Raw genomic sequence first — 24350 nt, 5'->3', positions numbered from 1 at the left:
CTATGGGAGTCCTGCAGTCCTTAGCCAAGCAGCTGTGACTGAGACAGAGAAGAGAAATTCTTGAGCCTACATCTCACTCATGTCCCCAGGAAGCCAGATACGGGCCTGGGAGAGCTGTTTAATGCAGTTGTGAAGAGAACTAAAAAGTGTGCAATGCAGATGCAGGGATTGGGTGCCAGCACCAGTGTGACAGGCTGCACAGTGTGACAGGTAGCTGGGTGTCAGTAGAAGGTGGTGGGTGAACAGAACCTGCTGGTGAAGGTAAAAGGATATGCCTGTGGAAGAGAGGCTTAATGTACTCTTCAGTCCTCGAGGATTTGGGTTGTTTCATGATACAGTCATGTATATGCTATTTGTTATGCCGTTGCCCCCTTCTCCTCCCACAAAAAAGAGAGAGGCAAAAGAAGCGTGTTTGTTACAACTGATAATATGTACAACATGGTAAATGGAAAAGAGGTCAACTAGGCAGTGCTTCTACTAATACTGGTGTTTGAAACATGATCTGTATCTTATGACTACACATTAAACATGGGGGAAAAAGAATCCCTGAACATGCATGGATTTCAGCGAAGTTTAATAATTAAATCCAGGTGAGTGTATTAGCTGTTTGTAGGACATTATCCTCATAGTTACCTTACCAGAGCTGAATACATCCTGGATTTTGGTACATTCATTTTTAGGCTGAAATATTTTGACATGTTATGAAACTTGTGACTCAACTACCTCTCAGCAGTGTGCTGTCCATTTGTAACAGCAGATTTTCCTGGAAGTCATTACTTTGGAGTGCCATTGTCAGCTGTACACATCACTCCTGCTCTTCTTGTCTTTTGTGGTGCAGAATTGCTCACTGATGTTAGTGAGGATGTTACTGCTGATACACAAGCTATCAGGTTTTTCCATTTTTTTTTCTTTCTTTTCTATCCCTGTCGAATTGCAGTTTCCTTTGTCTTCTGTGTAGTGCACTGAAAGAGGTTGGGAAATTTATCATGGTTATTTTTAATGGGTTTTTAAAGTCCAGCACGACACAGATTGAATTGATTCAGGAAAATTTCCTGGAGCTGTACCGTTTCACTATTAAAAATATTTTTATCATTGCAATTTTTCTGTAAGGAAATAAGTCTATTTTTTTCCTTCTAGCCCATAACAAAGCCCTGCTTTCTAATGTTTCCACATGGTCAGATATTAGCCATTTCCCTAGATAATTTAGGTTGATCATGTGTACTGCTAGCATTTTTATTGTAAAGAATTCTGCTAGTGGTTTCATGATAAATGCATAAAACACTGGGAAATTACTTTTATTTGGCTTAGCGTACATTTAATAATGCATTAAAAAAATAAATGGTTTTGTGTGTGTGTAGATCCTAAGAATGTATAGAAAAAGTACATGCTTCTATAGGTAAAAAATTAATCTTTCCTGTGTATATTTTGTATGCTGTAGCATAAAATGCTACATTCCCAGGAGTGGGTGGTTACTATCTCTTTTTTCTTTGCTTCGACATATTTTTTTTTAGGCAGATCATGAAAGAAAAATGGGTCCCAGTGACTGTCCCCCTCATGACCAGTCTGGCAAACCTTTCCTTCCCTGAGTAAGGCTGTCCATTGCTGGCTGGAATCTGTGTCGTTATTGCATGCAAACCAAATGAATGGGTTGCCCATTGCTTCCCACTTATGAAACCCTGCTTTCATTTGCTTAAACTTGGGATAATTTCAGGCTAGTAACCATGACCAAGTCAAAGTGTCATTTCTTATTCTACGAAACAGTCTGTGTATGTGTAGTTACACAAAATTCAATTTGTCTTATTCTGTTATGTTTATGATGCAAAAAAATAAGTCTATTGAGTCTTATCTATTATTGGAGAATTAAAATATTCTAATATTAAGACACTTATTTCATAAATGCACACATCTGCATTAACATAAGCAGAGCAAAGGAATTAAGAGGGACGGCATGCAATGTAATGTAACTCTCTCATTGATTTAAGATCAAAATGCCAGTAAGAAGGAGTAGACTGAAAGAAAATTATTTGCATGTTTATTTCAAGTACATTGAAAAATAAAATATTGTATCGTCCACCACTGCTGATCCTATTTACAGGAGGCAGATGAGCTGTCTTGACTATAAAGAAATGAAAGATAAAGTGCAGAATTAAAACAAACAGAAACAGACTGCTGATTTTGAATGCCTCTGTTCTCAATGCTGCTTTTGAAGATATGTATGAGGACATGACTTTTCAGCAGATAGAGATACTCAGTGTTTCCTGAAAGTCTTTTCTTTCCTTCAGGGCTAAAATGGCTAACCAAAACCGGAGAAGTGAAAAACTCCAGTTGCACTTGAGTTCTGGCCATGATAAGTAAAGTATATGTGAGATGAAGTTTGCAGAAATGCAGAGTTGTGGACGGCTTTTTGGTGTACCCTGACGTCAGAATAATACAAACCTCAATTTTATCATGGTCAGAAATGCTTTATGAGAGGCAGAAGTCAGATCACATGGGTTTTGTTTTAGTCATCCTGAACTGTGTTTGCTTATATGAAGTTTTGTGATGGGTATGTAACTAACAACTTTATTATACTTGTGCTTTTATTATAGTCAAACTGTTTTATCACTTCCTGTATCTTGTGATGTCGTAGTATCACAAATTATATTTGAAACCTTTGACCTCCTTCCTGTTTTGTTCTCTCCGTATGGTCTCACATATGCTCCACTTCTTTTGTCCCCTGTCCCCAAATTTTTTTTGGATCCTGCACTGTGACACGCACATGCTGCCCTGCTTTCTGGGAGACTGAGAATCCTCCTTGGCTTCATGGCCACCTGTTCAGATAGATCCCCCATACTTTGCTAGAAAGCAGCCCTGCACTGCAGGCCCCTCTTCTACGTGTTCTCTCAGCCATATTATTCGATGTAGCATCACAGTCATATCCCTCATCTTCGAGTGCACTGCTCTGTCTCCATTTATCTTGTACGAAATGGCTGTAGCCCTGCCAGGGTAATGCTGCCTGTTGTTTCCCAGAAATTGCTTACCTGCCTGTCAAGGGAAGCTGCTTGGAGCTCCCAACTAGAAATCAGGATGAGAACTCAGCAGATTCTTCTCCCTCCCTGTGTGGGGAAAAAAAAAAAAAGATGGAGAAGAGGCTGCTCTTCTTTAGATCAAGTAACATTGTCTACTTATCCTCCTCAGCCATATTGTAGATATTTTCTTGTCCCTGCACTGATAAAAATAGGCAGCAATGTTGAATATAAATAATAGTCTCATACAAATCCATACAAATGAACACTGTGTTCATAATAGTAAGTCTCAAGTTTGGAGACACAAAAAGTTTGCTATTTCCCAGAGGTAACCTTCCCTAGAAATGATATTCCAGTGTTCTGGAAATAGTAGCCTGATGGTTTTTCCCTCAGGGTATGGCAAAGGAGTACTTTAGTAGTGAATTAGGTGCAAGAGATGAGACTGCTCTCACGCTGCATCTCAAAAACCAACAGAAAGGCCAAGCACAGAAATATGCTGAAACCCACAGGAAACGCCTGCTGCACCATCACATGAGGTCAGTCAGGCATACTGCGCTTTAGTGAGCGCAGACAAAACAAGCTTTGGTGAAAATGTCACAGTCTAAACATGGGTAACAAAACACAGACTAATACAGTCCAAGCTTGGTGGGAAACACCATGGGAAAAGTTTTAGAAACCTTCTTCTGGCACTCTTGCTGAGGTGAAGAGCTATGAGCACTTTCTGCGTCACCCGGTCGCAGTAGTACCACACACCCCACACGGGAGGGGAGCAACTGTGATTTCTTGTTAATATCACACTATTTCTCATTTCCAGTAGCATCCTATAAAAACAGTACCCTATTTACAGCTTTCATTTCGCATTAATGAAGTGGAATACTGATGTAGCTAATCAGTGCTAGCGGTATGATGCAAGCACACAGAGCGGTGGTGGTGGTGGCAATCATCTTAGCCCAGTTGGCAGGATAAAAATAACCCCTACCAGCCCTGGGAAGCAGCAGCTCCCTGGCTGTGGAGGAGCACAGCCCAGGACCCCGTGGCTCTGCGCTGCTGTGGAGGCCAGCTTCTACTGCAGCCCACATGAACCGAGAAAAGAAACAATTCTGTTATCCCTGTCCATTTTGCTGAATCCCTTTTGCTGATTCTCTTCCCAGCCCCTGGACATGGGTGTGAGTTTTTGTACTTGCACTTGGATCTGGACTCAGATTTCCTCCAGAAACCAAATAGACATAGATTGCTAAATATGCTTGTATAATTCAGACGTGGGTTTTTTTTCCTCTTCATGGCACTTTGTGAGTTTAATTTAATCTCTGTCATTTCTTATATGTGGGTAAATGTCATCTACTTCATTTCATGAATGAATTAACACAGCCATGCAAAGTCTGTGTCTCCTGTACCGCTCACTTGGAAGGGGGAAGGGAGTAGTAAATGTGTGTGACACTCTCAAGTTGCTAAACCCTGGGGTTGGAGATGCCCAGAAATAGATCTCGTTTGCACCCTGGTGTAAGGTACTTGAAAGTCTCTATCAGCTCTGTACCTTGTAATGGCCCCAATCAGCCCTCCTTCTTATTGTCAACCCTAAATATGCTACTTTGATACCACAAGTCTCTTACTGCACCTGACGAGGGAGGAGCTCCTTTAAAAATAGCTGTGTTTTAGTGGTGGGGAGAATATAAATAATCCCAGAATTTTCTTCCTTCTTTTGGTACTTCCTTAAGCATGTCAGAAAGCAGAGGCCTTTTGGCAAGGTGCAAGTCTGAGATAGCACACATGGTTGGTGTGTAGAAGATAGCATTTTTAATCCCTGGTATGTGGACAAAGAGGTGGATGTAGCTGTATGGAGCAGTGCAGAGAGTATGCATGAGCGAGCATCTTATGTTACACGATATTTTTAATACAGTCAGGAGTTAAATTAATAGTTCCATGTGCTTATTTTAAAGCTTTCATGACATGAAAAGAAATGTAGTTCATCGAAAAAGGAAATGAGGAACAATTTATTCTTAAATAGAAATCACTATAGCCATGTCTTTTTTTTTTTTCATGAATTTACACAATGGGTTGGATTAGTCTCTGGCTGAGGGGGGTGTGTGTGTGTGCGTGTGTGTGTGTGTGTTGGCGGAGCTGTGCTTTGAAACTTTTTTCCTTTCCTGAGACTGCTCAGTGCTATTGGGGCTTCATTTTCATGTGCAGTAAGTTCACCTGTTTCTAGGGTGTTGTGTTTTTGGGCCATTTTCTTCTTTTCTTCTCCTAAGTGGTAGTGTGTTTCCAGTTCTCTAATCTGGAGATACTCAGTTTGTGAGTGCTTTATAAAAGCAGTCCAGGAAGGTACCTGCCCAGCTAGAGTCACAACCTGGAAAACAGGAGAAGTGGCACAGCAGTTAGGTACCAACTTTCCTGAAGAAAGCTGGCACAGGATTCCCAGTGTATGTGGCAGCTGAGAAACTCTGTTCTCACAGGGTGTCAACAGAAAAAAAAAAAAAGGTGATTGCTGGCAATTCCTTTCTCCTCCGTACCTGCCTATCCCTCAGATGGAAAATGGAGGACATAGTTTGTTTTCCCCACTGTTTGTCACTCCAGGTTATTTAAATTGTAGGCTCCACAGGCCTAGAATAAGCTTTCTACTTATGTGTATCTCCTGTCAAATTAGGGCATGGGGACCTTGGAGGCCTCCAGCTGCTAATATAACACAAATAATTATGGGACTCGTGGTACTTGACAAATTTGTCCTGCTCCTTTCCTTTCTTCTCAGCCCAAAATAACCCTTTCTGTGAAGACAGTGTTTGGACTTTGCAGCTGTTCATTATGTATCGCTTAGTCCGACCACATCTGAATTGCCTGTGAGTGCTGAAAGGGGACAGTGCTCATGACGAATCAGTTTGCTCTGAAACAATTAAGTAAGTAATGCCAGGCTTCAGTCCTATTTGAAACAAGCTGTGTGCTATTCGTTTTTACTCTTCTCTGCCTGCAATTAATGGGTATCACTAAACAAAAGAGGCAGAGTGATCAAGGTACTTCTTTAAAGGAAATATCTCCTAAGAAAATTAGCCTTTCCCCCATATCTATTTATCTTTGCATACCTCTTCTTCCTGCTCCCACCTTTTTCTTTGTTCTTTGCTCCTCTCTGAGGAAGATAGAGATAATAAAATATTCTGTTTTCATATGGCTTTGCAGATGATCTTTGTGTACTTCACCAGACCACAGCATAGAATACAAAGCCTTGTTTATTGTCTAACAGCATATGTATGTTTTATGATTAATATGATGTGTTTATAATACATGGGACTGATAATAGATAGGGAGATCAAAGTCTTCTGTGAATTGATAGCAGCACTATAAACAAGGTGAAAGGGTTGCAGGTGTTTCCCACATGGGTGTTATACAAAAACATATGGCCCTTTGCCGTAAGGTACTATACGTGCTCTTACCTTTTCCTGTGCAACAGGGCAACATTGCTGCAAGCACATTGGTGGCTTAGGATCTGAGGGATGCTGTCAGCAGCTGATGACCATCCAGTGTGGTCAGGATGATCTTGGGAGCGCAGAAAAGATAATGCTAGTTTGGTAGCTGATTGATCTGCTACATTGTCTGATAAAAGAAATCTGCATTCTGGGGGAGTCCCTGGCAAACCTTGGGAAGGAAGATGACATGCTTGGGTGTTGCTGTGGCCATGGCAGGCACTAGGTGTGGTTTCAGACACCTAGGCCACATCTCTGCAGCGAGCAATGGTGGTGCATGAGCAAAACAGCAGACATAGTTGCTGGATTGCTTTTTATTCTTGTGGATTAAAAAAAAGAGATGCATTTTCTAAATGACTGAATCATTGTAAAGAGAACTACAACATCCTGGGTGAAACCTGAACACAAGGCAGTAGTCTCTGTTCTTGTCATTAATTGCCTTAAGAACGATGCTTCTCTGATCTTATGACCCAAACTGCTGCAGTGGGTGTTTATTGCCTCTTCAGTTGTTAAAACACTTCAGATGAAGAGTAATTTATTTTGTTCAATATCCTGTAACCTAGCCATCTCCTTGACCTGTGAGCCCTTTGGTAACCTTTGCCTTTTCCATAACTTCTGGGAATAGATCCATCCATGCCTTCTGTTGAACACCTGTAAAAAATTTTTGCCTGGCCCTCCTGAGGATGGTGCAACACAAGGCTTCCTGCTTCTGCCCTGACAGCCTGCTGGGGCAATGGTTCCTGATCTGCACTTTCATTTGCTGGAGGAAGCTCACTCTGTCCTTGTGCTGTTGATAGACTAGTACCAGGTTTTTTCTGTCTCACCTTCCAATGGAGCTAAAGCTACTGGTCTAAAAGGTGGAATTTTTTCTCTATTTTGCACAGCTGCAGTTTAAACTGAAATATAATAGAAATTGCCCCAACAGCTTAACTTAAATAACTGAGGCCTCATCTACACAGGAAAATTGCCTTCGTGCATGGGTGATGAAATTTATTTTTACTGGTATGGCAGTAAGTGTTTCCACAAGTGTTTCGATGTGGACAGAGTTGTGTCACCCTGAGGATGCCAAACTACATGCGTGGGTTCTTGCTTCTCTGCAGAAGTGAGCTAGGTAGTCTCAAGCATTTGCATTATACCCTGAATGCCCTACCTGAAAGTAGTACAAAGGGTTGGGTCAAGCAATGTAATGGTACTGTAGCTAAAGGTAGGACTTTTGTGTGTGAACGAGCCGTGTGAAAAGATTAAGCTAAGAAAAGTTAATAAAAAGTACTGTCCTAAATTATTCATGAATCCATTTGCAATGCTCTTGCCCAGAGGCTTTTGTTTTTCTCAAACTCTTATTTATTAAAATCTGACAAGAATATCAGGTTTTGTTCAATAATAAATCTAAGTCTATGTGAGACTGGTGATATCCTCATGTAGTAATACAGAATCAAAATGAATTTACATGGCAGGGGTGAAATACGTTATTTACTTGGGAAGAATAGATTATTGTTCAGGAGGATTTTATCTTTTACTTGCCATTTTGAAAAAAAAGTGAAAAAACCCCCCAAACGCCTAGTTGGGAGATATTCTCCTGGAGTGTGACTGAGGCCTTGATCCTGCAAAGGATTTAAAATGTGTTAAAATCAGGTAATCATCTTTCTGATGCCTTTGCAGGTTCCGAACCTCTGTTGGCTAAATGAAATGGCTCAGATGATCTTGTTTCGTGCTAAGTTCTACCTGTCCTTTTTCCTTAACTTCAGGGGAAGATCGTGTAAGTCATGCTTCTAGCCTCAGGATCTTGACTTCCAAAGCATGTCCATACACACACCCTTATTTTTGTGTCCTAGAAAAGGTTAGAAAGATTATATACAGAAAGCAGGAGAACGGAAAAAAGGCAGGAAGAAAGCCTTTGCTGTTTGGGATGCAATAAGAGATGGTGGTGTGTGCTTTACTGCAGTCATTCCTTAAAAATGGGCAGAACTTTGCTTAAAAAGCAATTTAAGATTTTTTTTTCCAGAATTTTCAATTTATTAGTTGTAAGGTATCTTTTTCCCCCTTCTTCTCCTTCTCTGCCCTAATTTATAACTGGATAATGAAAGGAAAAGCAGGTACCTATAGCTAGAAAGTTAGAGGAGAGTGAACAAAAAAGAAAGAACTTAGCTGTGGAAGCAGAACTGGGAGTTCGGGTGACTGGTCTGAGTTGGAGGATGATGAATAGATTTGTTTGCATAAGCTTGGCTTGTGAGTCACTTTCTCATAAAAGCAGCTTGAGTAGGAGATGCTCCTGTCCCAAATTTTTAGTCCTGAATGCTTTCAAGCACAAAGTGCGCTGTGACATAGAGACTCCTACTGTGAGTACTGGCCTGTTATTCCATTGGACAGGAGCTGGAGCTGTGCAACTTCCCAGGTTTGAAATAAATTAGAATTGTGTCTCTCTTACACATACATGCTTTGCATGATGTATCATATGGGGCCTCTTGCTGGTCAGAGTTAGGCTATCTGGGTAGACATAATTAGCTTCTGATTCAGATTTGGAATCTGGTGTCAGGAAATTGCTCCCTGTAAAAAACTGTGTGTTACAGGACCATCAGTCACTAACCATTAAATGTGACAAGGAACTTGATAAACTTGGAGAGAGGAAGAGAAAAGCAAAGTAGGAGCATGAGAGGTCAGTATTTGTGGCTGGGTCTTTGCCCTGAGAACTTGCTTTGTCTCTTTGATGCCAGAAAAACTGTACAAAGTACATACAGAAGGTGCACGTAGGGCATTATCCTCTTTTGCTAAAGTCTGTGATCAAAACCCTCTTTAAAATGAGGCCTCAGTGCTTTCTTATACACCTATTGGGGTTCTGAATAAAAGTTTGACCATTAACAGACAGTTATTTTACTGGGAGGGGTGAAAAAGGTTTATCTTCACAGACCACACCACCCATATCTAAGGTTCAAGTAGAGCCTGTGGATTGCATTTGGGAAATAAAAGTTCCCTCTGGAAACCCACCAGAGAAGAAAAGATTATATCTTTCTTCCTGAAGAAAATTGTGTTCTTGTTCTTCTTTACCATTTGTTTGTTATGAGTTTTGGTGGTAGGGGCGTCAAGGTGGTCTGTGAAACCTAGCTTTGGAATCCAGATATTTGTCTGATTTGTTTGCCCTTGGAGAAATCAAAGTGCTGCAGCTTCATTGCCATGGGAACCTCTAGTTACTATATTTAATTCAGCCCAGGGTTTGCTTGTCTATTCAGTTGCTGCAATGTAGACAGGTGATAAGCAATATATTGATACTAAACTATATCGTACAAAAATGATTAGGCACAGATATTACCACAGTTTTGCAGCATCTGTGGTATTGCTCTTGTGTTCTGCCATGAGCTGCCTAGCCCTCCTGTGCCTGCCTCCAGTCTCTTCTTCCTTTCTCCTAGTGGAGGAAAGACAGCACCGCCTGAATAATCTTTCTGGTCCAGCAATCAACAAAGGTAGGGACTGCAAGCAACCTCTACTTCCTGGTGGTACTTCTTCCTCCTCTGGCAGAGCAGCCAAGCATGAAGCGCCTGTGGGCCTTGGGGGGAATGGTACTGGAGAAGGGAGCTCTGCACTCCTAGGAGTTGTGGTGTTGGGTTGGACCAGTACCTCTGCAGCTTCCACGATGGTGTGAAGACATGCAAGGACATACCATGGCTCCACAAGATCAGATTAAACTGGGAGCAGGGAGATAGAAGGTGTACAGGCAGAGACACCCCTGTCACTTATTGTTCTTCTAAACCTTTATTAATTCCCTTAGACACTTCGTGAACCCTTTTTTTTTTCCTTTTCTTTTCTTCTTTTTTTTTTTCCCCTCCTTATTGGTATAATGTAAAGTTCAGATGGTATCTGTTAGATTGTTATGTCCATGGTTATGTCCTGGAGTCTGAGATGCACTCAGTTCCAGTGCTAGTAGAAGCTGTGGAAGTGTGCCTTTATTGCAGTCATGGTGGGGGGACTTCTGGAAAGGCTCATTGTAGACAGGGCTTTGCCATCATGTGGCTAACTGCAGGAAAATCTATTTTGTAGGTCTTCAATGCTTATTTGGGTTGTTGGTTTCTAATGTTTTGCTCCTCTGTAGTTTGGTTTAGTGATACTACATCGCTTTGTACTGCATTCAGAGTGAGCATAGAGCATACAAACCTTTACATTAAAATATTGGCTGAGTTTTGATCAATCAGTAAAAGATTTTAAGCTGTTTCCTTCAAATTCCAGGACCACGCATCTTAATTTAATAGTTGAGAGGACTGGGAAAAGATACTGCTTTACCAAAGGGAATATGTTTACCGTGATATTTGTTCATGGCAAGTATTTTCAAGCAAAAAGAGGTATTTTACGGAAGGAGATAGTTCTCTGTTGTCACTATCTGCTAAAATGACTCTCTTTTTCCTTTGTAGGTATTACATTGGTCGCCAGATGTTTGTGGTGGTCTCCTCACCAGACATGATCAAGCAAATCTTAGTGACAGACTTCAGTAACTTCACCAACAGAACTGTAAGTACATAAAGAAGTTGACTTTGTGGATGGAGGTGGTAGCACTGCTAATTTGAACTCAGACCAAAAGTAGCTACAAGAAAGTTGGAAACACAGAGAGGAAAATGTACAACGTGGTGTACAACAAGACCTTAAGCTGTATACACTCAATATATACATTCAGTCTAAGACTCTTGTTACCAGAACACTCTGAGGATAAAAGGGAATGTCCTTAGAAGAGATGCACTGCCCCTTTGCTGAAGCACCAGATGGGTATTGAAGAGAGAGGGTTTCAATATCCAGTTTTGCCACTGACTTCCTGTGAAATCCTGGGAAATTCACTTCCTAGCTCTTTTCCTCAGTTCTCAATCTCTAACATGGAGATGGTACTATTTGCTTTCTCCTACTCATGATCTGTTTTGTGCTTTTAGACTTTATAGGGCAGGAGAAGTCTGCCTGGGACAAGGACATGCCTCTCGCAGCTATTGTATATTGCTTAGTCATACTTACCAGTCTGACAATAATAAATAGCAAAGAAGGAAGTTGGACTTAGCAAGAACTTATGCTGTTGGTTACAGACTTAGATATTGAAAAGCTCTTCAAGCACTGGTTAGAACAAATAATGGGGGGTAATGGCCAGAGGGGATAGTAAAGATTTCCAGGAGTTGCTCAGCATATTATGAAGAAATACTGTCACTGTGAACGCTTGCTGCCTCAGTGCCATTCCCCTGTTTCCTTCTGACCCCCTTATATGCTCAAACCTGCTCAAATAAACTCACGTGTATTCAGGAGAGTTGTTTGTGCCCTCAGGGCAAATTTCATCTCTGATCGGCTGTGTGTCTCCTCTGCCCCTCTGATCCTCTCTGCAACTAGATAGTCTGCAGACTGCTTGTCTCCTTTGCCTGCTTCTTTTGGTACATGAGATTCTTCTTGTGACTATCTTATTTAATAACTACTTGTACCAGTTACCCTCCGTTCTGCCCACGAGTCACACCTGAATGTAAGAATCTATTCTTAGGCTTCTTAGGCTGAAGTTGTGTGTGACAAGGGTCTTTTCCCCATTTTCTCTATATTTAAAGAAGTTTCCCAACCCTTCCTTTCTTCCACTGCAACCAGAAGTCCTATTTCTTCCTGTCCATAACTTTTTCATGCTTTTCTCATGGATATTTGATACTAGTAGACTGTATTCACTATTCCTAGCAGTAGCTAGTAACCAAATAACATCTCCCTGAAATTGGAGAGCATTCCTTTGAGAGCAATCTCAGAGATTTGTTCTGCTTTTAAGTATAGTCAGCCTTACAATTTGAATATACCTGTGTCTCTATCGTCACCCTTCTCAGTTGGTGAAAATTTTCTTTCTTCTTCAGGCTTTTTGTGCTCAGACGTTTATCTTTCTTGAGGTTGTATGTCCATCTGTCATGGGCATTTGTGTTCCTCTCTAACATTCAGGTAGTTAGGTCATGTCACCATAGCCAGTCTTTTTCCCTCTCTCTTTCTCTCTCCCCCCCTCCCTCCCTCTCTCTCCCCTTCCTCTTTTTGTTTTCTTCAGCAGGGATCTGTGAGGTATAGCTGTCTCCGTAAGTTCATATCTTGCCCTTATCAAGTGACAGTCCCCTGAATCATTTGTGGCTTTTCTGTACAACATCCAGCTTTATCGATGAGGGACTGAGACACAGACTGAGTGACATCCCTGCCACTAACCAGAAAGCCTATGACAGATGAGAAAATTTAACTCCTAGCCCACCCTTTAGAAAAATTAACAGTTTCTCACCTATGCAGTGTTGCTATTTCTGGCTTGCTTAACGCCCAGGAGTCTAATTCAAATGAACTTGCTTCATCTTATATGCTTCTATGTGCTTGTTCTATGGTCGTCTCACATACAGTCTTTGCTCATTGTTGTTTCTCCCTTTCCACTTTGTTCCCCCCTTCTTCTAGCCATTGCTTTTCACTTACTGAGGATAAGCAGCCCTCCATTTCTGAGTCCTTCCATGTTTAACTTGTGGATCTTTTTCCCCTCTGGAGTTTTCACAGTGGAAGCTGTGTCTCCTCTTTAATTTGCAATCAGCTGTCTCTGTGAAGTGTTAGGCTATCCTAATAGTTAGTACACTAACTATTCCACGTGAAAATAGATAATGATGGTATGTAAGGAAGGCCAGTGGAATTTATTCAGAGGTGATTTGGGTTGTATGCAAATAATGGTTGAAAGGTGAGGTGAGAAAAGTGCTTTCCAAGTAATAGAATTCTTTCTTCTCACATTGTCTGAATAAATGTAGTTTTAAGACTTTTAATAGGGTTGCTTCTGTTTGTATATTTTAAAATTAGTCAAAGCAAGCTCCTCTACTTTAAGGGAGGGTTTCTATTTGCTAGTGGAGAATTTGAAACACAAAATAGATCCCACTACATTATTTTACCAGTTCCTTTCCCAATTTTTTACTGATAAGTGGTTATAGAATTTACTTTGGAGTCAGTGCTATTCACAAACCTAGGCTAATATATTTCAGTCCAGACATGGCACGTGCTTATTATTTCAACCCAAAGCCTTTTTTTAGCTTAAGAGCGTCAGTCTCTTAGGGTGAGAAGGATGGGAAAGCGGGTGAGACTGTGGTGTTTGAACAGGCCTTAGGAAAACACACATGCATTTTACTTCCCCACCTCTCCATATGCATTTCCAAAATCAAGATGTGTACTTCATCCACCAGAGGTGAGAGTTATCTAACCCAGAATGCTGCAAAGGAGATTACTCACCATATCCTGTAGCAGTTGTAGCAATTGTATGTTAACAAGTGTCACTGAGTTTCAGGATGTGCTCCTAATTCTAGAAGCTAAGTGTAGAAAAAGTTTATATTTCATGTTTATTTTCTTGCTTTTTCAATTAATTGTAAAATATGTATGTATTCAATTTAGAGATGATTATTGTGAAGGGTTGCAAACAGTGGATGTACTTGATAGACAGAAGCCAGTAAGATGATGATTCAGTGAACTCTAACAGCTTTTATTAAAGCTGTCTGTAATGTGATGTCATGCCTTTGAGTGCTTGTAAGAAGGATGACCTTAATCTGGGATTGTGCATTTATGGACTACTTGCTGGGAAGTCATCAGAAGGCCTTTATGGAATCAGAGTGGTTTTAATCTGCTGAGAGGATTCTTTTGGATGCATCTCTTGTCCTGTCTTCACATCCAGAGATCTGGACCATTCGTGCACTTCTCTCACATTGAATCTGTCTGCTCACTGATTATATAGACAAAGTAGATCTTGTATGTGAACGCAAGCCAAACTACTCTTCATTTTATTTAATTATGTTTCTCTTTGATATTATACATTTCACATCTTTACTATTAATATCTTTCAAATGTTGCTGTAAAAAGTCTTTTACCTTCCCTTGCTATCTTCTCTTGTTTCTGAATTGCTGATTAATAATTCTTGCAACAGAAATGTATGGTGACTGCAGATCAAATCTTTATTAAGGTTCACATCCTTTTAGAACATGCAGCCAAATCTAGCATGCAAGTTGTTATTGCCCTGTAGGCATGGGGTATATGTATTAACTATATAATCACAGAAGGCAGTCATGACATTCTACTTTCCCACTTAATTTTACCTCAATTAAAGTAAGCATTGTAGCAATTTAAAACCAAAAACGTCTACTGTAATATACCTTCATACTTGAGACATATGAAGCCTTTTCCCTACATTTTTAATTATAATTGAAGAAGAAAATATGAAAATTAGTTTATAGACATTCTGCCAAAAAATATGGAATTAATTTTAATTTAGGTTAACCATAGAAACCTCAGCCAGTGTTTTAGGAGGGCTGTGCTGCAGTAAATGATACCTTTTTCTCGCAACTGTGTTGTCTCGTGAATGGAAGTTTCCTTTTAAGAGCACTAGAACCATTTTTAACTGCATTACTGTGTTGCAAGTGAGATAGGATTATGATGTTTGTTGCATTCTGCCAGGTGGGATAATGATACATAATCTGTTTTCAGATTGTTCTTAGTTTCTGCATTGTAAATTTGGTTTTCAATAAGTACTTGAGAATCATGGAAGTGCACTTTTAAAAATGTAGGAGCAGAATGTTAAGGTGGAACAACGTGAAGAGAAACATTACCTGATACATAATTCAAGTAATTCAGAAGTTGTATGTCAAAATATTTGCTAAAAATGTGGATCAGTGAGCCCTAAGGCAAAGGTAAGTACTGCCTAGTCAAGATTTGCCAGGCTGCTGGAGTCAGTGTTCTGTCAGGATTCATGTGGCTATCACAAGTGGAAACTAGTAGTTGATTCAGACCAAATCCTTAAATCTATATGCATACCAGTTGGAGGAGGATGACATTTTTAAATTTAAAAATCTACACCCATTACAATAGCTGTGAGAAAACATCACTGTTTTCTCATCAGGAGCTTTGTTGCTACAGTGGAAAAAGTAATAATGGATTAACAGCAAACAATAATGAAGTGGTAAAAGAACAAAAAAGTAGCATGAATGTTGATAAAACACAGCAGTTCAAATTCCTTGTATCCCTCTTGAAGGAAAAGCAAGTTGCTCGAGCTTCTTTTCTTTTTGCTTGTCTATCCTTTTCTTCTAGTTCATCCACATGAGATCTGGTTACTCTTTTCACATGTAGAATTTGTCTGTTACACTAAGCTGTTGGCTTCATCTTTATTTTGGTAGATCTGTAAAGCCTCAGGCTTACCTATGCTATTAAACAAATAAAATGCAACCACAAAGTAAGAAGGATCCTGTTTTTTGCATCCTGTTCAGTTGTGGTGCATGATGATCATCATATCCCTGAATTAGCTATTCTTTCTGGTCTTGTGCTAGGGGGGAAGAAAAAGTGTCTTCATATTACTGTATCAAAAGATCTATCCAAATTTGATACAAGAGGCCCTCCAGAGGTCCCTTTCAAACTCAACCAACCCATAATTCGGTGAATTTCGGGTCAGGTCCTCAGTCAGCATAAATCAACGTACTTCTATTAACTTTAGATGACTCTACACTGGCTGATAGTGATTATGTGTCTCCAGAGCAGGACTGGGATGCACAACTGGCTTCAAACAACTCTGTGTGGTACCTCAGGAACTGACTTGTGTGTGTCTGTGCTCTTGGCCTTCTGCAAGTGAAAGGTCACTTGCGTGTCTTGTGCAAGATCTTACTTGATTTTTAAAGAACAGGCATCTGCCCCACTGTGCTGTCTTTCAGTAAACAGTGATAATGCAGTTATGTATCCAAACCCAGAGTCTGATACAGTTTATGGGCTGGGGAGTTTCTTCAGTATCTCTCTCACAAATACAGTTTTTGTTTTGAAAAATGAACCCACTAACATACTCATTTGGAGACATGTAATGTAAAAATAGTTAAGGAATGAAAAGTTGTGTACTCTTCCCAAAAGACACATATACATGCTGACTTGACCCAGTACCCTTGGTTGTTTGGTTTAGAAATGTTTCTTTTCTTCAAATCAAACTTCCTAGCATTATTTCCGGCTATGTCAATGTCGTCATCCTTTCATGTGAATTTCTTAGTTTATTTAGAAATTGTTGCTGTAGAGTCCGATGAACTCACTTTGTAAACAGATGATGCATGAGCTTTGCTGTAAGCTTACCTTCGTGTGGTGGTTTGGAACACCAGTGACACGCAGTATGACAGTGGGTAAGCCAATACTTGGAAAATGATTCAAACAAATGGGAAAAAAATGGTAAATATATATAAGAAGGTCTTCATTTTCCCACCCTTTAAAATGACTGTTCAGTGGGGTGGTTTGGTAGACAAGTGATGTTCCGGTGCATGCAAATAGTTTGATTGTGATACTTAGTTTTGAAAAGTTGCTGGGTTTTGTGACTGCTAAGAGAAGGAATGAGGAATGTGCTTTAAATTTGTTTGCTGCCTCAGTCTGTTTAGATATGTTTTTTCATTTTTCCATTTCTTCATTTTGTTTCATCTTAGTTTTTGTTTGGTTCACACAGGACATGAAAGATGGCCAGCATAACACCTCTGGAGCCACCGTGTCCCAATATTAGTTGCCCACACCTGCACGTGGGCATGTGTACATAGCTGTATATATTTATGGATGCATACAGATGAACACATGCTGATTTGGGGTCTCTGTGATTTGAGGAGAGGCTGAATCTCTAATCCTCACTAAAGTGTTGTAGACATCAGCTGTGCCATATCTTATTATGGAAACTTCACAAAATGTGCCTCTTTGTACATGCCATGGTGACATTTCGGTTCCTGATGCAGTAAAGCTGTCACGCCTGATGGCAGGCCATGCCTTGAACATCTGGTTGTTTGTGATACAGAGCTGTGATGTTCTTCCCTCCCTCTCTGACTTTTAGGACAAACCTAAACATCAGTCCTACCACATGTACAACAAGCCTTGGTCTCATTACCTAAGAATATTTGGTGCTTCCAAAAATCATTCTGTGCCTTATGAGGATAAGTGAAAAGGTGTCCAAGCAGAGAATTTTTTGCCTAGCAGTTTTCTACAGCTTCTAGATCATAGTTGGTTTGAAATCTTGGCTGGTACAGCATCATTACAGAAAAGGAATTACGTTAGCAGGAAATGCATTTGACTGTATAACACTTATCTGTTTAATATTAATTTGCTTGACTGTGTATTTGTGGGTGCTGTTGTACAGCCACATAAGCCCAGATGCCTGAGTGATTTTCCAGTGCCAGTTCCTGCCAGGAAGCTGAGAAAGGGCTCTTATCCTTGTTTTGACCTGATGGTTCAGGAGCACTGAGGCTCAACCACCATAATGATGTATCTGCTTGCTTTCCCATATGTGTTTCCATGGCTGTCTTCTAGACATACTAGAATACCTTTCTATCCGTGTCAATATATATGTAACTATTTTGCTGCCTTCTATACCTGGTAAAATAGCTTTTAGTTCTGGATTTCTTTTTTCTTTCCTCTTTTTGCTTTCAGAGCTTGCACGTTAATTTTTCTGAGCAATTAAATTCAGTTTGGTTTAAATGTTTTAAAGTAGCAGTGCATATGCTTGCAATAGAAACTTGAAAATTAAAATAAATTTTGAGGGGGTCATTTCTTTCACACTATGTAAGTCTTTTTATGCATGCACAACAAATCGCCCCTTATTCCCCATATGCTGAAGCTAATAGCAGAAAACTAATGTTCTCAAATGATCACTGCTATTGACTGTAAAATTAATCAGACTTTGGCTTCAGTTACCCTTAAAGAAAGAACTGATGTATTAGTAGACTGTATTCTGTGAACCACCTGATCCTCTGAATCCCAGTGAGATGAAGTCTGGTTTTGCGATTAGGGCTCTAGGTCGGGATTTAGGAGCTCTGAGCTCAGTTTTTGGCTTTGCTACAGAATTCCTGTGTTCACAAGGGCAAAGCATTTAGGAAGTGCTTTGTCACCTTAATAAATGTAAAAGGCTATATTGGGAATTTCCAGCCGAACAGTATCATTAGCGAATGTTAGTGCTTTAGGACTGATGGCAATGGATTGGGATTTGGTTTATCTGTTAATTCAAGTAGTTGTGGTGGGAGGCTTTTTTTGTTTGTTCTTAAAAGAAGCTTCAGAAATGTAGATTAAAAAGTTTTAATGAAAAGCTCCTTTTTTTCTTTTTAAGTAAGTTTCTATTTTGAAGTATTAAAAAAAACCACTAAAGTAGAAAAGCTAAAATTGTATTGTAAAAATACAATTGATTGTATTTGAGGATTATCATCTCTCAAGCTTGTAATTTTTATTTGTGATTCTAATTAAGAATAGGAAACCAAGTGAAATCTCTGTCCTGCAAAATGGGAAAGCTCACCTGTGCTTACCTTGGAACACCTGGCATTTGCTTCTGCTGACCATTTGTCCTGATCCCAGCCAGGACAGGCTGAATTTTTTGTGATAACCAGGAAGGGGCATTGCCAGGACCCATAGGTTATTCTGTACCATCTCATGGCATTACTGGGGACAGGGGAAAGGGATGCTTTTCTGGGGAGCCATACAGTATTGTCTATTGTCAGGGGGTTTCCATGTGAATCATTTCTTTTCTTGTTCCCTCTGTCAGCAGTGTTGTTGTTATTGTTCATTTTCTCATCTCATTGCTGTTTCCAGTAAATTGCTCTTATTTTAACCCATGATCTTTGCTTTTTTTGCCTCCAGTTCTCTTCATCCTGCTGCAGGGAGGAGGGGAGGGAAAGTGGCAAAGCGAGAGAGTGGCAGTGTGGTTTGCAGAGTCTCGGTGGGGGCACTGGGTTGGGGAGTACCATTCCTAAACCATGACACCACTATACACAATAATACGGTAGCATTTACTTACTTCTGTTCACATTCTTCTCATTTAATTCCGGGGGCCATGACTGTGTATATACATGTTTATTCATAGGCTGTCCAGAATTAGGCTATTCCCTTAAATAGGAGACTGTTTTTCACTGTGCCTCTCATGGAAAAGATGGTGAAACCTCATTGCAGTCTACAATTTTCTCAGGAGGGGAAGAGGAGGGGCAGGCACTGATCTCTTCTCTGTGGTGACCAGTGACAGGACCTGAGGGAATGGCCTGAAGTTGTGTCAGAGGAGGCTTAGTTGGATATTAGAAAAAGGTTCTTCCCCAGAAGGTGGTTGGGCACAGGAACAGGCTCCCCAGGGCAGTGGTCACAGCACCTGACAGAATTCAAGAAGCATTTATTTGGACAATGCTCTCAGGCACATGGTGTAACTCTTGGGGATGGTTCTGTGCAAGGCTGAGGGTTGGAATCAATGATCCTTGTGGGTCCCTCCTAACTCGCTGTGATTCTTTGATTCTCACTCATTTAAGTATTTGATAAAGACTTCTAAAAATTTAGGAAGATATAAATAAAAATAGGTTGGAATGCCACAGAACAACTTACAAGCAATCAGTCTTTACTACTGACTCTAGTAAAGTCCAATTAGCTTGAGGATGGTCCTGTTGACTGACTTGGAGAGACCCTCTAGCTGACAATGCATTTCCTCTGAGCAAGAACTTAGGTAGTTTGCAATTTGAGGAAGGTTTCCTGGAAGGTTTCCTTTGTTGTTGTGATGGGAGGAAGCTCTCAGCATATCCCCAGCAGTGGTGGCAAGGCTATCGCTGGGTTTTTGAGAAAGCTGCACTTCTATTGAGGCTGCTATTTTAACTGGCTACTATATTGTTGTCCAGGTAGGTCATGTGAATTTGTTTGCTTGAGATTTATGGATCTCTAATTGAGTAAGTAAACACTAATATTTGTCACACTTCCTGGTAAAATTGCAAATAAAACTGGCTGCTACCTTCTGTATGAAGGGTTAGCAGTAGTGGTGGAAACAGATGGGTTACACACAGATGGAATACAAAATAAAAACCTTCCACTTTTTCTCTTTCCTAGACATGGGTTGTCTGTTTTCAGAGGCTATGGGCCATAAACCTTGGCAATATAAAAGCAATGCAATTGACTGTAAGGAGACTAGAAGACTTGAAAACAAGTTTCCTCTTTCCTTGTCCCCCATCAAGAAATGATGAATCAGCAGGTTGAGACCACAGCTGATGCTGAGATATACAGTCCTCTTATTTTTTCTAGGAGTTATTATAAAATGAGTTATTTTTCAGCATGGGTCTAAGTATTTGAATCTATCCCTGAGTCTTTCTCTGGTTTATTAATGGACTGCAGTGCTGCCATCACCATGGTATCCTGCTACCTCTTCCCCTGTGAAGACTGAAAAACCGCATGTTGAGGAAATTTACATTTTTAATTCTCCACTCTCCACGCCTGTACATATAAAGATGGTTTGTGGAACCATGGGAGAACACAAACACAAGGACAGTCTTGTATCGAGAAATAACCAGGGTTGCTGTGTTGTTTTGTTCATTTTTAGCACTCTTTCTCTGTGCTATTATACTGCAGTCATCATTGGTTCAATACCTGCTCCTAGGTAGACACCAGAACACCAGATGGATTACGTACTTACAGCACTAATGATAGTGGCTGATAATGTGTGCAAATCTCCCTTTCACTGCTTGTTCAAGGCAGTTAAGAAATACTGAATACAGCTGTACATAATTACGCTTCTTTTGAAACTAAATCAGCCTGTGAAATTTCTGTTCCTGGAAAATGGTCAAAATTAGTCAATAAGAAACCAACAAAACAAACAAACAACAAAACCCCAAACCCCTTTGCATGTACTTAGTTAGTGGTATATTGTGACATTCTGTTTCTTAAATGCGAGGCTTCCCTGCCAACTCTATTGAGACTTAAAGTGTGGGGGGGTGAATACTGCATAATGAAACTACAAATAGGTGGTTTTGCTGCAGGTGTAGGAAGATGCTGATTTGACAATATGCTGTGCATATGCACTTGTTTATGTCATCAGAATTTTGTGTAAGACTAAGTATGTATGTGTCTTAATGTGTTCCAGGTATGTGAAGGGTCACTCACTCTTTCTACCCACTCTCTGTTTCTTTCACGTTTCTTTGAGTTACTATAAGATCAACTTTTGAAATTATCTATTTTGACATGTTTATCCTCACCTCTTTTTTCTTCGTTCTATCATTTGCAAAATTTCCTTTTCTAAACAACTGAAGAAAACAAGATCAGAGTTTTATTAGGTTTTGCCTTCCCTTCCCCCAGTTTTTCTCTTGTTGAAACTTGCCAATCATTTTTAAAGCCTACATTGGGCTTTTCTGCAGCACAGGAGATATCATTAAGGCTTTAAACCCACTAATGAGGGAAATGTGCGCTGCTTGAAGGCTCCTGCAATATTAACTACATCCAATTATGTTAGGTAAACGTATGAGTATAGTCAAAACAGGATGAAAGCATATCTTTCTATTCAGGCCAAAAGCAGTCTTCTGAGCCAATCTTTCATCAGACTTACATTGGCTATTTATTTACTGGGTTTGCAGCACTTTTTTTTTTAATACTGAATAATAATGCTGAAGACAAACAACACTTACAGGCAGGAAAGGACTATCTATTTCTAGAACTCTGTTCCTTATTTAAAGAACATGTTTTACTGCTGGATAAAATATGTGAAATCTTAAGTCTGATGAATATTTCTTCCTGTTTAAATACAGTATTGCTTCCTTATCTAATCCTGTCCTTAGTTGACTGTTGTGAGTAGGTGGAGTAGAGATGCAGTTTGTGCTGGCCTTTGCTGGTCCTGACCTTTGATTTCTGTTGATTTGGGGTTTTTTTAGAGGGAGATTCAACTTATCCTACTTCTTTCGATGTATGCTGTGAGAATATTAGAAAAAATAGAAGCTTATTCAGTCTAATAGCCCAGGTTTTTAACAGTCCCTCATTTCTGACTTCTGAAACTGTTATTTGACAGTAGCAGATTGGTTGTTTTGTTTACAATTTTCTCACTTTTCTCTATTCTTGACATACAGTAGAGTGTCATGTCCTTTGATTCCTGCCTCTCCCAGTCTGCTTTTGTTTAGAAGAGTAATTAGTTTGTCACTTGTTCCAGAATTGACATAGGCTCAGATCACAACATTCGAGTTGGCCTTTTTTACATGCTTGAGCAATCAGAGTTCAGACCCAGCACTTCACTTTGCTTCCATGTCTTTAACCACATTTGGAGGTAACTCAACTTCTCCTGTACAAAAAATCCTTTTGAAGCATCTGATGATAGACAAACCGTCTCAGGGCTATGCAAGTGATGTTTTACAGCACAGAGAAGTGATTTATGTGTATCTACCTAAAAGCCGGGAAGTTCAGCACTGGAGTGGATGTGACATGGCAATATATGATATTTGAATGGTTGTCATGTATCATTGTGAAGATCTGTGTAGCCTGGTTGAGTGTCTTCTTCCAGAAGTGGCCAGCAGTAGAGTTCAAAAGACTATCATAACAGCAGGACAGACAGTGACAGTAATCTTCCTTCTGCTTTATCTGCCCAGCCTCCAGCAACCAGTGCTGTGGTGAATTCAAGTGCCAGAGATTGCATCTGGGCATCATTTCTCCCATTGGTTCCATTGGCTCCAAATCTGTTCCTACTCCACCCCGTTTTGAATTCTTTCTATTAACTGTTGTGCCAGCAGGTGATTTTTTTTTTCCATGGATAAGCTTTTTGTTTTGAATGTGATAGGAGTTCTATTTGGAGACCTGTCTGTGTGCAAGTGAAGTTCATTCCTCTTCAGTGAGAGTTAATGTGATACACGTGGGCATTATTATAATAATCCTTGCAAGCCTCTGCTCTTCATTTTAAGTCTTTTAAAGGTAGTATTGTCATCTTCAAAATAGTGGAAATAATTTTCTTTTTAGACATTCATCTAGATAGCTTAATCCATTTACCTGCCTTTATGTTTATATTTGAACTTAAAAGTATGAAAGGTTTCTTCCTTTCCTTTTTTTTTTTATGATATAATGATAATATTCTTATCTAGCACAATGCTAACAGCCTTTTGTTAAGATGTCTTAGCTGAACTTACCATTCCCACAGCAAGACCTACAAAAGGGATCATGTGAGCATTCCTCATCTGGTTCAGCTCAGAAGAAAATTCATCTTAGTTTATGTGTCAGTGTGGACTTTTTCAAAATTATGCAGGCTGACTTGGCACTGAAGCAGATGATGAGTGCTCACAAGGGTGCTCCACCAGCCCCATTTCAATGGTGGTTATCTCCAATAGATGGAGGGCGGTGAACAGCTGGTGGGGTCGTAGCATCTTAAATTGATGCAGCTGGTTTGTAGTGGTTCTCTGACCAAAGCATGGAAAGTTCTCTTCTACCCAGTGATTAACTCCAGTAAATCTGTTCTAAGCAAAAAATTGTTGCCATCCTGGTTTTTTTTGCTTGTGACCTACACTGTATAACATTTGTTCTGTGAGAATGAAACCTCCACGGGAAAGGACGTTTAGAGACCGTGTGCTCCTTACCACTGACTACGTGTTACAGCCATAAATCTTGTGGATCGTAAGTGAAGAATGAGTCTGCAGGTATTATTTTAGTCTCTGGTGAGAATTCTTTGTTTATATAGCAACCACATATCTTGGCACCATTTGTTGTAAATAATTGATAGCAAATAGTTGGCTCAACTGAGCCTAGGGAAGGGAAGATGCTGCTGTGTGTTTTGCAGGTGCTGTGGAAGTGCTACTCTGTACATGCAGAACTACTGACCATGACCAAGGAAAGTTGCAGGACACTTGCCAGCCCTGCTGATGTATTTTCAGTGTTACATTCACCAAATTAAAAGGGAAAGTGAAGAGGATGAGGGGTGTAAAATTCAAGTTTTTACACTGCATGGCTCACTCGCAGCTCTCCAGCATAATGAGTGCTCCCTGCTTTGAGCACACCTGGCCACTGCTCATTTTCATGTTGATTCTTCTGTTTCTGAAGGCTTGGGGATGGCTCGAGAAGGCTCCGTTTGGCCCAACAGACACATACACAGCAGCTTATATACCAGGATCAGGCAACAGCTATTCTGCAGCAGAAGTAAAGGATTGTTGATTCTTGTTAATTATTT

At 40.1% G+C, this 24350-nt stretch overlaps 1 protein-coding gene across 12 annotated transcripts in view; it reads left to right on the top strand.

Moving 5' to 3' along the window:
- Positions 1–24350, top strand: part of TBXAS1 (thromboxane A synthase 1) — a 264346-nt gene that overhangs the window by 125005 nt on the left and 114991 nt on the right. For 11 of the 12 annotated variants that reach the window (XM_051784696.1, XM_051784695.1, XM_051784698.1 and 8 more), the window contains one exon: positions 10855–10951. In XM_051784696.1, the coding sequence (XP_051640656.1) occupies positions 10855–10951 (97 nt within the window). Of the gene's footprint in view, positions 1–9893; positions 9913–10854; positions 10952–24350 lie in introns of those variants that run through there. The other variant, XM_051784705.1, reaches the window with a different exon arrangement.

The sequence above is a fragment of the Manacus candei genome, unplaced genomic scaffold (assembly GCF_025592945.1).
Source record: "Manacus candei isolate 608988 ecotype Guabito, Panama unplaced genomic scaffold, ASM2559294v1 h1tg000018l, whole genome shotgun sequence".
NCBI lineage: Eukaryota > Metazoa > Chordata > Aves > Passeriformes > Pipridae > Manacus > Manacus candei.
Note: the sequence above shows the minus strand (reverse complement) of the source record. Positions and strands in the feature narration are given on the sequence as shown.